The 12,303-nt window shown below is 46.6% G+C and overlaps 1 protein-coding gene across 1 annotated transcript in view; it reads left to right on the top strand.

Annotated features, from left to right (window-relative positions):
• Positions 1–11,794, top strand: part of nyap2a (neuronal tyrosine-phosphorylated phosphoinositide-3-kinase adaptor 2a) — a 38,731-nt gene extending 26,937 nt beyond the window's left edge. Inside the window, exons 5-7 of the mRNA XM_018732107.1 lie at positions 8,330–8,533; positions 9,458–9,561; positions 11,516–11,794. Of these exons, the coding sequence (XP_018587623.1) occupies positions 8,330–8,533; positions 9,458–9,561; positions 11,516–11,746 (539 nt within the window). The 3' untranslated portion in view covers positions 11,747–11,794. The remainder of the gene's footprint in view (positions 1–8,329; positions 8,534–9,457; positions 9,562–11,515) is intronic.
• The last annotated feature ends 509 nt before the right edge of the window (positions 11,795–12,303 follow it).

Here is a 12,303-nt window from a genome sequence, read left to right on the forward strand (position 1 = left end):
GTAATGTCATTTGGAAATAATGCAGTGCTGCTTGAATGTATGTGAACCCATTAATGATGGTCATTATTCTTGCACAAAGTATTGAAATAAACACCTGATTCCACTAATCAACTTGGTTTAACCAATGCAACTTGAGATTCACTTATTTTTGCACTACTTCTGTTTTTCCACTATGCATGACTTCCTCTAAAGCAACACATAGTCATTACACACCTATTATGTCAAATAAGAAAGACTGCTTGTCATTAAAAACCATTTCATGGTAAAAGTAGGGGACACAAGGGATTTACATACTTTCAAGCAGCACTGTATCTGTCCAATAATGCCACTTCGAGCAAGAATTGTACTGCTAGAGGTGTCGTTACATTTAGATCACAGCCATTAAATGGAATGCAGACAAACAGAAAACATTTTGCACTAGATCCGTGTTGAACACAACATACTGCTTTAGCCATTCTGTGTCTTTTCCTCCAGTACACTGATTTGATGCTGTGGCACAACAACTTACCAAGTACTGGTGAGCAGTAAAATATTGGCAATCAGTCTCAATGGAGTTGAACACTGGGTGGGACACAATCTTCAACTCCAGGGACACGTACTGTCCTTGTTAAATGGTTGATATGATGGATGGAGCTCTCCGATTTACTCAGCAGCCATTCTTCCCCGTTCAAGGGTCATAATCAAAATAAGATTTCTGCGTATGTTGCCTGACTTCTCTGTAACAGTAAGTGCCGGTATTCACACATATTTTAATAGTATGTAAGAGAGTTCTTAGAAGAGTGTTAATTGTGAGGAAGCAACACAGTTGAATGCATGTATATACACTTCAAGGCACACGTGAAAATACCCATCGACGCTGTTCAGGCCGCAGCCAACGCGCTAGAGAATTTCATTTGAAGACGCACATCAGATATGTCTTGCTCTGCTTTCACCTCTTTAATCTGTAAAGTCTTTAGACTCACTGTCATAAAAGCAGTATCTTGATGAAAACTGAATCACATACATCAGCCCGCGTAAAACGTACCCTGGCATCAGAACTGCGGGGCAACGTCAAACAGCTGAGAAAAATCACCATTTGGTGATAGAGGTCGAGCCTTTTTAGAGTGCAAATGCAACTAATGCATTAAACTAGAGGCCAACACATCATCAATGATTAATTTGACAAGAAGTATTAATAATTCATCTAGGCTAATTAGGTCATATGATATAGATATAATTCATGGTGGTTAAATAGGTCAAAAGCTATGAACTGAAGATGAAAATATGCTTAAACTTAAAATCCTTGCATTTGAAAGTCAGCAAACGCACATGCAGATGTACAGATGTCTAAGCAATTATTATTTTAAATAAAGGAAACAACTATCTATTCACATTAACTTTCTGCTTAATTGGCATATTTACCCAAGGCAGCTTACTGTCTCTCATCCATTTATACAGCTGAGTATTTTACTAGAGTAAGTCTTCCTAAATGTCTTGCTCAAGTGTACTACAGCACTGCTTGGGGGTAAGCCTCAAACCGCCATCCTTCAGGTTACTAAGCCACATCCCTACTTCCCTCCTTTTTGCCTGTATAACAACAGATGTACGTACATATTCTAAAGGCCAAACGTTTGGAACCACCATTCCATTTGGGACAACATGATGACAACATGAACACAACTAAAGATGGCGCCGGTGCGTTGCGATGTGTTGATTGCTGATCTTTGCAGACTTGTTAGTTCAGTGTGTATTGTTTTGTTTGTGTCGCTGTCCTTCCAGCCAGCTTACTCTCTTATTACTTATGATCACCAAACACTTCTGCAAATACGTGAAACAGTGCGATTAGGCGCGATTCTTAGCGTTAGAGAGCTGAACTCACTACCTTCACTCTGCCTCAAACAACACGGCCACGACCCACCTGGGACCACTCAGAAGACGCGAGCCCGGAAACGGGGCCGCAGAGCCAGCATACAAGTGAGAGTGAAACGCCGCGGGCTACGACCTCTGATGCCCGACATTTTCCTGTCCAACGTTTAGTCTCTGGACAACAAACTGGACGATCTCAGAGGACAACTTAAATTCCGAAAAGACCTTCGGAACTGCTGTGTTTTCTGCTTTACGGAGACATGGCTCACTGCCAGCAAGCCGGACCACACGGTCCAGCCCGAGGGCTTCTCAATCTACCGATCTACCGCGCAGATCGGACTGATTCATTGGGGAAAAAAAGAGGAGGAGGCGTATGCTTTCTTATTAACGACTCATGGTGTACAAATGTGGAAGTGATTTCACAGAACTGGACTCCAGACCTTGAATACCTTCTGATCAAATGCTGACCGTTCTACCTGCCCAGGGAGTTCTCAGCTGTGCTCATGGCCTCAGTTTACATCCCACCCAAGGGAACATACACAGGTCTCTGAACGAACTGTACCACGTCGTCACTAAGTACAAGAACAAGCACCCAGCCGGCTTGTTCATTATTTCTGAGGACTTTAACCAAGCCGACTTCAGGAATTTATACCCAAAATACCATCAGCACACCTCCTGCCCCACTAGAGGCTCAAACACCCTCGACCACTGCTACACTTCACACAAAGGCACGTACCGCTCCCTACCTCTCCCGCTCCTCGGGCAGCCAAATCATGCTTAGATCCTGCTGCTCCCAGTCTACAAACAGAAACTGAAGCGAGAGGAGCCTGTGATGTGTACTGTGCAGCGCTGGACACCAGAAGCGAAGGAAAGGCTCCAGGACTGCTTTAACTCCGTGGACTGGAACATGTTCAGAAACTCATCCTCCAATCTGGACGAGTATGCCACAATGGTCAAGGACTTCATCCGGTACTGTGTAAGTGTCTGAATACCCCATAAAATAGTCTACTCATTTCCTAACAAAAAACTGTAGATTACCGCCGAAATCCAAAAAAAGATCCGCGCGTGTACCTGCTCTTTTCAGTCCGGAGACACGGACACGTACAAGAGTGGAAGTACGAGCTCTGCAAAGCTATCGCCAGCACAAAACGGGAATACAGCAGAAAGGTAGAATCAGAGTTTAACTGCACTCAAGACGCACGTAGGTTGTGGCAGAGAATCTAAACATACTTGACAGACTATAAACCACAGACGCGGACATAGATACGTGCCGCTGCGTCTCTCCCTGACAAACTGAACGCGTTTTACAGCCGTTTCGAGCTCGCAAACAAAGACCCCCCCAATACGAGCTCCCACAGAGCTGTATGACTCCAGTCTCACCGTCTCTGTGGCACAAGTGAGAAAAACTTTTAGCCGAGTCAACATCCGCAAAGCTGCTGGTCCGGACGGAATTTCAGGGCAAGTTTTAAAAACATGCAGTGTGCAACTGGCTGTTGTCTTCATGGACATATTTAACACCTCCTTAGAAAGCTCAGCTGTACCTACCTGCTTCAAAAATACCACCATTATCCCCATTCCTAAGAAAAACAAAGTGATCTGCATTAATGACTATCGCCCAGTGGTACTGACCCCCATTGCAATGAAATGCTTTGAGAGGCTGGTGCTGGGACACATTAAGGACACCATCCCACACACTCTGGACCCACTGCAGCTTGCCTACCGCCACAACAGATCCACTGAAGACGCGATATCACACACACTTCACACCACTCTGGCTCACCTAGACAATAAAAACTGCTATGCAAGGCTATTATTTGTGGACTATAGCTTGGTATTTAACACTGTCATCCCGACCAAGCTGATCCACAAACTACTAGGTTTGGGACCGAGTGCCACATTGTGCAACTGGATCCTGGATTTCCTCACCAACAGACCCCAGCGTGTGTGGATTGGCAGTAATACCTCCTCCCTACTGATCCTCAACACTGGCACTCCACAGGGAAGCGTCCTGAGCCCGGTGCTGTATTCTTTGTTCACACATGACTGTGTGACCAGGCACAGCTCCAACACCATCATAAAGTTTGCTGACGATACCACCATTGTGGGTCTGATCACCAACAGCGATTAGACGGCCTACAGAGAGGAGGTGAGGCTCCTGGCAGAGTGATGACAGGACAACAACCTCTCTCTCAATGTCAGTAAAATTAAGGAGCTGGTGATTGACTTCAGGAAACAGGATACAGCTCATGCACCCATCTACATAGGAGGGGACATTGTAGAGAGGGTCAACAGCTTCAGATTCCTAGGGGTCACCATCACTGCCAAACTCACATGGACTGACCGCACAGCATCAACCATCAAAAAAATCCATCAACGTCTCCACTTCCTCAGGTGTCTGAAAAAAGCCAGGATGTCCACTAGAGTCCTCACCACTTTCTACAGGTGTGCTGTGGAGTCCGTCCTCACAGGGTGTATTACATCCTGGGGTGGCAGCTGCTCCATACAGGACAAGAAAGCCCTACAGAGGGTGGTCAAAACGGCTCAGGAAATCATCAGCACACAGCTACCAGCAGTCCAGGACACCTACACCACACGCTGCCTCAGAAAGACGATGCGCATCATGAAAGATCATAGTCACCCCGCACGGGCACTTTTCTCCTCTCTGCCGTCTGCAAAGCGGCTGAGGTCTATTCGAACCCGCACTGCTAGATACAGGAACAGCTTTTACCCTACTCCTGTAAGAGTATACAACACTCACCAATGTGCCACCTTTTGTAACTAGAGGTGAACTGCTCCTTCCAAGCACATTGGTAGATTACACTGTCACTTTAAGCATTCTCACATTCTGAGTTCTCTGGCTGTCTACTATTATTTATTATTATTATTGTTACCGTTATTTACTGTTATTAGCATTACTCACTGTCATTGTTTTGTTTTGTGCAGCATTTCTGTTGTTTTTTGTCCATAGTCTGTGGAGAAGCATTGAAGAAGAATTTCATGATACTTGTACACGGTACTTGTACCTATGACAATAAACTTGAAACTGAAACATGGAAAGCCAAGCTTATTGCCTATAGCTCCAGCCCAAGAGCAAGAATTATTTAACATACATTGAAGTTGATGAAAATTACAACCGTATGACTGGTTTTAATTTTAGGACTAAAAGGGCATCCAGATTGTCACAGTAGGTCAAATCAGGGAAGACTCACCAAATGTTGTTCTATGACAATTTAATACACCAAACTCCTTATGAGAATAGGTAAACCCAGAGTAAACCTCGTGGTAGATCTGTGTGTAGACTTAAATTAAAAATCTGCATCATGGCTCCTTTTGAGAGAATTTGTTCTATTCATCACAGTATCTATTAATTTCCCCAGAAATAAAGTTGCTGTGTCCAGATGTTTGCCGAGGTTGGCATTCAGACGGCAAACGTTTCCACAAACCATCATCATGATGTCACTTTAACTGGTGATGAAACATTTGCTGTCTGAATGCCAAGCTCGGCGAATACCTGGACATCTGGATCAACAGCCCGAGCTACTAACACCATCAGTCTTCTCTGCTATTTCTAGCTACTGTGTCTTTGTAAGTCTTCAGTAAAACGCTTAAACTCCTATGATATTGCAGAGTAAACACAGAGGTAAATATTTGTACTGCGGGAGGTACAATCCACGGACTGGCATCCCATCCTCGGTGTGTCCCCTCCCCCTCCAGCCTTCCGCCCTGTGTTGCCGGTTTAGGCTCCGGCTCCCCACGACCCCGTATGGGACAGCGGTGCAGACGATGTGTGTGTGATGTGTGATGTACAATCCAAGGTCAGGTGACAGCTAAAGGGACATGACCATATAACGTTCAGTGGAATACAAAATAAATGTTAAGCAAAGGGGCCACTGTTCATGGTCTGCATGTGGCCATTCTTTTGGGTACTAATAAACACATGATGCCACACTGATCTGAGACTATAAATCAGACTACCGCTATACCTGTCTGGGGGTTTGAGCAGTTTGTTTTGATCACCTGTGCCCCAGCCTGTTGCTTTTTCTAAGGCTTTTGCTTTTATTGTGAGACAGTCATGGATAGTTAGCGTGCACTGATTCTCAGCCACAGCCAGAGCACTGCCACATGTCAGGTTGTGTCTCTGTCTGCTAGTGGCACAGTAGCACAGTTGTACCCTTGTCACGGGGGCCCTACGTCTCAACTGTGTTGTCGGGTGGATTTCTGGCTCCGGATAGCTGTAGTCGCCAAGCTCTGATGCTGCTCTCTGATTGACTGAGGCTTCAGCTTGGGAGCCTGCAGGAGCTCCGCCCTTTGGTCCCAATTGGCTGAGAGACCTTTAAAGTGCCAGTTCCCTCCATTCAGAAAGGTGGGCAGTGTGTATATTGAGATCCAACCTCTAGACCTCCTAGACCACAGTGCTACAGCAAGCCTGACCTATTTATAGAGCATCTGCTTGGCAGAATCTGAGGAGCCATGAGGCTAGAACGAGTGTGATTGCAGTGCACACAGAGATCATGGCACACACACTCTCACAGGCAAACACACTCCTGCACATTTGTAAACACACACATATTCTTGGAGGCAGACCCACACAGGTGTGCTCAAACCCGTGGCCTGCAGAGTTAACGCTGCATGTGTCCCGGACCTCCGCACCTTTATTCCTTCACTTCTTCATCGGGCAGAGATGATAAATTGTGTCTCCCTCTGATCCACGAATGACGACAGGCTGTAATGAAATTGGAAAGAAACACCGGTTGGAAACACACCAGGAAGGTACTGTAGTCGTCTGGTGTGTGGGATGGGGGAGGATGGCTCCCTCTGTCCTTCGGGTGCATCTATTCTCAGAACAAGGGTGTAGGACTCCAGCAGCACTGTGTGCATTCTTTAGGATCACATATCAGATCAGAAATGAGGGTATCAGTTTGTCTAGCTGCATATTTCACCCCATCCTGGCTGTTACCATGGCGATGGTAAATCAAACCACTGTAATGCAAGGCAGCCATTTCTCTGGTTTCCCTAAGCCTTGTGTAAGATTGCATAACTGTAATCTGTAACAATGGCCTGAATCTGCGGAATTTTTCAAACCCATAAAATGACATTTGTGGCGCAGCTCGAATTAGGCAGGAGCGCAAGAGACGGGAGCATCGGGTTTGCAAATTCTTCCCTGCACGTGTGCAGCCTGAGGGGTGCTGGGAGTGTGAAGGTGAAGGGGACCTGACACAGAAGGTCCTGCCTGGGCATAGCAGCGTTCCCGTCACATTCGGAAAGACAGAGTGAGGTGACACATGAAATGGTTGCTCCAGGAGGGCCAGAGCGGCCTGCTGTTCCCGCAGTGTATACCTGCACGTCCCTGTGTGTCTGAGACAGCCATTAGGACTGAAGCACTTGGCAGAGAAAATAATGGAAAGCTTTCATCGTTTACCAAAGCAATTTCCTTAATGGTTCCAAAGAACATAAAAGACATGATGAATGTGAAAGCTCACGAACCACGGTGACATATGGAAGAAGCTATGGCGGTGAGACGGGGAGCAGCAGAGCACGGTGCTGCCGTGTGGCGCGCTGCCTTCTTACTGTGATTTTATGTACTGTGTCACTGTACCAGGCCTTGCTGGCCTGTGCTGCCTGCTGGTTTTCATGAGGCAAGAATACTGAGATAAAGTAAATAAGATGAGGTCCTGAAGTATGTGACAGAATTGTAGAGTGTGTGACTCTTTGAACAAATGTCCGTGTTAAATAGCGACGACTTGGGAGGGTGGTGGCAGGGGAGGAATTTATAAAAAGTGTGACTTCATTATAACCTATCATTAACACCAAAAAGTATTAAAACGCATTAAGCCCAATAATCATTAAGGCCAGAAAATGGCAAAAAAGAAGATGTGCTATAAGGATTTATGCTTGACAGTTTTGTGAGCCTACTCGCAGTCCCGGCAGTATAAAATCCACTTATGTTCTCATATGAAGATCTCCACACACCCTTGTGTTTTGCTGGGTTTGCTTTGAATGAGCACCTGTTGGAGATGCTGCACTCCTCTCTTTACCATGCCTCTCTGTGTCGAGTGATTAGCTAAATCTGACACGCTACCATACGTTTGCTCCGTTCCACCGCTAGTGTGTCCAATTTAGTTAATCACCCTGTCAGGGATCGATCCTTTGATTCTTGCTATAAGTTATGCTTTCTGGCGGAACTGAACAAACACGCGAAACTGCCCGGGGTCTCCAAAGATAGGTTCCCCATGCACAACCAAGGCTCCTCGTTGTTCTTGTTCAGAGTGACACCTTGTGGACACTGGGGATGCATGGCTATACATCAGCGCCACATATCCCAGAACTGCTGTTAAAGCCCAGCTCCTCTGTACCTCAACGGCCTCATGGAGTCAACTGTCCTATAGCATGAAATCACGGCCTTTCCCATGTTGTTCTAAAAGCAATCCTGGAATGATCACCTCTGTCCCTGATGTCTTTCCCATCCTGTAATTGTCTCCTGCAGGTGAAGCTAAGAGCAGGAGCCATAGCACGGAGCTGCAGCCCAAACCCGACACCAAGGACCGGGGGGCTCACCATAGTGGCACCAGGGACTCCCCGAAGGCACATGAACGGGATGGAGGATCAGGACAATCGGCCAACACGACACCCAGCAGAATGGGGGGCTCTTCTGTCAGCCCCACTGCCATGCTGGGGAGCAGTGGCTCAGGTGAGAGCTCAGTAATAAGGACGTTTGAGCGCAGGGAAGAGAATCGATAACTACGCAAAACCAGGTGCAGTAATTTATTTTTCTCAACATACCTTCTCACCTGATGGTTCTGTCTGACTGCAAGGTGGAGAGAGAAAACTGAAAGAGAAGGCCACTGATGGTACTACCCACATACTGTTAAACAACCGCTAGAGACTTCTTTGGAAAACACTCTTAATAGGTTTGATGTATGGCTACCTAACAGTGCTTTTTCAAAAGTATGTGAACCCCTTGTGTCCTTTAGTTTTACCATGAAATGGTTATTTAATGAGAAGAGGTGTTTCTTATCTGACATAATAGGTGGGTAATAACCAATTCCATATGTTGCTTTAGAGTGGGTGTGGCGGCGCAGCGGGTTTGGCCTGTGCCTGCTTTCTGGTGGGTCTGAGGTTCGAGTCCCGCTTGGGTTGCCTCGTGATGGACTGGTGTCCCGTCCTGGGTGTGTCCCCTCCCCCTCCAGCCCTATGCCCTGTGTTGCTGGGTTAGGCTCCGGTTTACCACGACCCCCCTTGGGACAAGTAGTTTCAGACAATGTGATGTGTGTGTGCTTCAGAGGAAATCATGTGTGTAGCAGAAACACGGAAGTAGTGCAGGTGCAAAAAAATAAGCGAACCCCTTTTAACCAGTTGCACTGGTTAAACCAAGCAGATAAGTACAATCAGGTGTGTAAATCATAATCATTCATTCATAAGTTTAAAATTTAAGATTTAGAAATATATTTCAATATTGCATACAAGAATAGTGACCATCCCTGCAGGGTTCACATACTTTCAGGCAGCGCTGTGTGTGTGAATCTGTGAATGAAAGCCTTTACCCATGTGTTACACATGTAAGGCTCTTCTGAGCACCCTGGTTCTCATGGCCTTACCGCATCCCATCTTGCAGAAGCCAAGGCGGTGTCCAAGGTGGGCCGGTCGGCGTCCACATCAGGCATGCCCCTAGCCCTGGGGACCCCCCAGCGGCAGGCATCAGAACCACAGCAGAGCCAGGTACCACCGTTCATCAGTGACTGAACACGTGTGGTGCCTCTGTCCTGTCTGTGTGTCCTGCCCATGTGTGTGCCATGTGCCGCTTCTGTCTGCCTCAGCCTTCGAACCCGGTGCACCTCTCTTTTCTTTATCCTGTTGTGCACCAGCCCAGTTCCTGTCAGCTAAAAGCACTTTTGTTGGTTTTGTTTTGTGTCTGTCAAAACATTACCAGTCTGTTTGATTTGAAATATATATATATATACACACACACACACACAAACATCAAACGATAGAACTCACGTGCTGATCTCAGGAGAAAAATAAACCCCTAAGGCATTTTAGTCTTAGCTCATTTAATAGCCCTGGGGGTGTCACATGCAATATAAAGCAAGTTCCAAATCCCTCAAGGCCCCTATGCAGTTTGTACGCCTCTAAAGTCAGTGTATTTTCCTCAGTATCTAATTCACTGTTAGATGTGTGTATATACATATGTCATGAATTCAGTGTAATGCACCTGTGTTGTTGTGTATGCATTTTGTTGTCAATCGAGATTTGTTTTTCTTTGGTTCGATCCTGAGCTGTCATTGTAAAAGGGATTCGTTTTACCGACCGGTTATAGCGGAGTGAAGACCTCAAACACTGAGCTCAACAAACCAAATTAGAATGAATGAGAAAGTAAAGCTTTAGTTCACATAAACGACATCGTTGTGGTGTCCGTTCGTGCTCGTTGTGTTTGTGGTCGACGCTGATGATGTCGTCCATTTGAAGGACCGCTCCGCCTGCCATCCACGCGTTACAGCACCATTTATACATACTTCCATCTCTGCAGCTGCGGACATCTGATCCATTCACACACCACCGCGCTGTTCATAAACAAGAACATATCTTCGCCATCCACCATTTACGGAGTAACTGTCGCCACCCCACACTACTAACTGTACACACCGCAGTTCATGAAATGGCAGCAGTATAACCGTCTGTTCAAGTGTTTCCAAATATTCCAGCAAAGACTAAGGAAATGCTCAGAAAGAAAAGAATAAATTGTGAAAACCTTCTGTCCAGTCCTCTCCTTGTGGTGTTGTCCTTTTTGTGTCTGTCCATACTTTTATAATGTGTCGTTTAAATGTCTGTGTGTGTGTGTTGGGTGTCCTGTAAATGTGAAGTATTTCTGAGCTCAGCCTGCATTGTTTCTTGATGGAGAACCTAAATGAAGGTGCAACAGTTTTGGAACAGTAGGCATGCAGGTTTCTGTTCTCCACGTGTCCTGCCCTTGACAATGGCCTGCTGTGCCATGGTGAGGTATCATCTGAGTGCCTGGAAAGCACCCCTTTTTCAGGGTAGGTCTGACAGCTCATCAGTTACACACATTTGGGCATTCTCCGGAGCGAAACCTCCCTCCGGCCGATAAATCCAGGCCAGCACAGGTGGCGCCACATGTGCTGTAACTCTACACACGTCATGTTTCCATTCTGCACCACCGTTATCAGCTTACCGGGTCAAACTGTACTTCCGATATCGGCCGCCTGGGCGCAGCATCCCACCGTGTCTCCGCGCGCTCAATCCCCTGGCAACAGGGCGGCTAGGGCCTGCGCTCCTGCGTTCGGCAGCCTCCGCGCAGCTTACACCTCGGCACTTACTCTCAAATACCAAACGATGCCCAACTAGTTCTCCAGCACGCTGCTATAACACACACTATTTAGGGACACCCAGTCGCATCAGCGTTACGTGTGAGTAAGGCTGAGCGCTATGTGTGCTACTCTTGTAGCTACAGATGGACACAGCACGCACCTACGTACACGTGATTGCTCGGAGCGCTAACTTTCCCCCGCGTGATTTCAACCTCTCGTTGAGTCGTGCAGGAATCCACACGCCGCCTCCTCCTACTATGCGCCGGCTGACAGGGAGACAGGAAACAAGCATGGGTTCGTTGTGCCGCTGTAGGAAAACCAACACTATGTGCCCCCCTCCGCTCCAGCAGGTGGCGCCCTTACCATGGGTGTGTGGGGACAACACCATGATGGAGATGATAGAGAAGAAGCGCATTCTGTGCAGAGAGATCAAGGCCCGCCAGCGGCTGGACAAGGGCCTGTGCAAGCAGGAGAGCATGCCCATCCTGCCCAGCTGGAAGAAGAGCAACGGCACCAAGAAGTGCAGCCCGCCGCCCTACTCCACCCACACGACCGTCTTCTGGGACACTGCCATCTGAGATGCAGCCCCATCCCCACCCTCACCCGCAACCCCACCTGTCAGAGCCCACCCGAGCCAGTCAGACTGTGAGCAGGGCGCTCGAGGCCAGCGGCTGGCCCAATGTAGCAAATGAATATATCTGAGGGTTCAGATTATCACATTTTTTTCTTATAACTGTTTATATTTAATATTTTTCTATTTGAATAATTGTGTTAATATTAAATTATCTTAGTATTATTAGATATTTTATAAACAGAAATGAATAACTATTGAAAGAAGTCGTAGGTTCGGCAATGAGATGTTTTTTTTTTTTTTTCGCTTGTTTTGGTGTTTCTGTTGCAAGGCACTCATATGCATCACTATTTCTTTGTCTGAAAGGTATGAAGTGTGAAGCACTGCACTACTGTTTATAAAAACAAATATGTCAGAGATTTGTTTTCTTATAGCGATAAAAAAAAAAAAACCCTATTTTAAATGGAGTATATTTTGGAAACTTGGATTCTGATGTTGTCCAGAGCCCTGCCTTTTCCAGGCTAGTCGAACCCCGCTTCCCCTTTTCCCCGTCGCTAAAGGTGC

Source organism: Scleropages formosus, chromosome 10, assembly GCF_900964775.1.
Source record: "Scleropages formosus chromosome 10, fSclFor1.1, whole genome shotgun sequence".
Lineage (NCBI taxonomy): Eukaryota > Metazoa > Chordata > Actinopteri > Osteoglossiformes > Osteoglossidae > Scleropages > Scleropages formosus.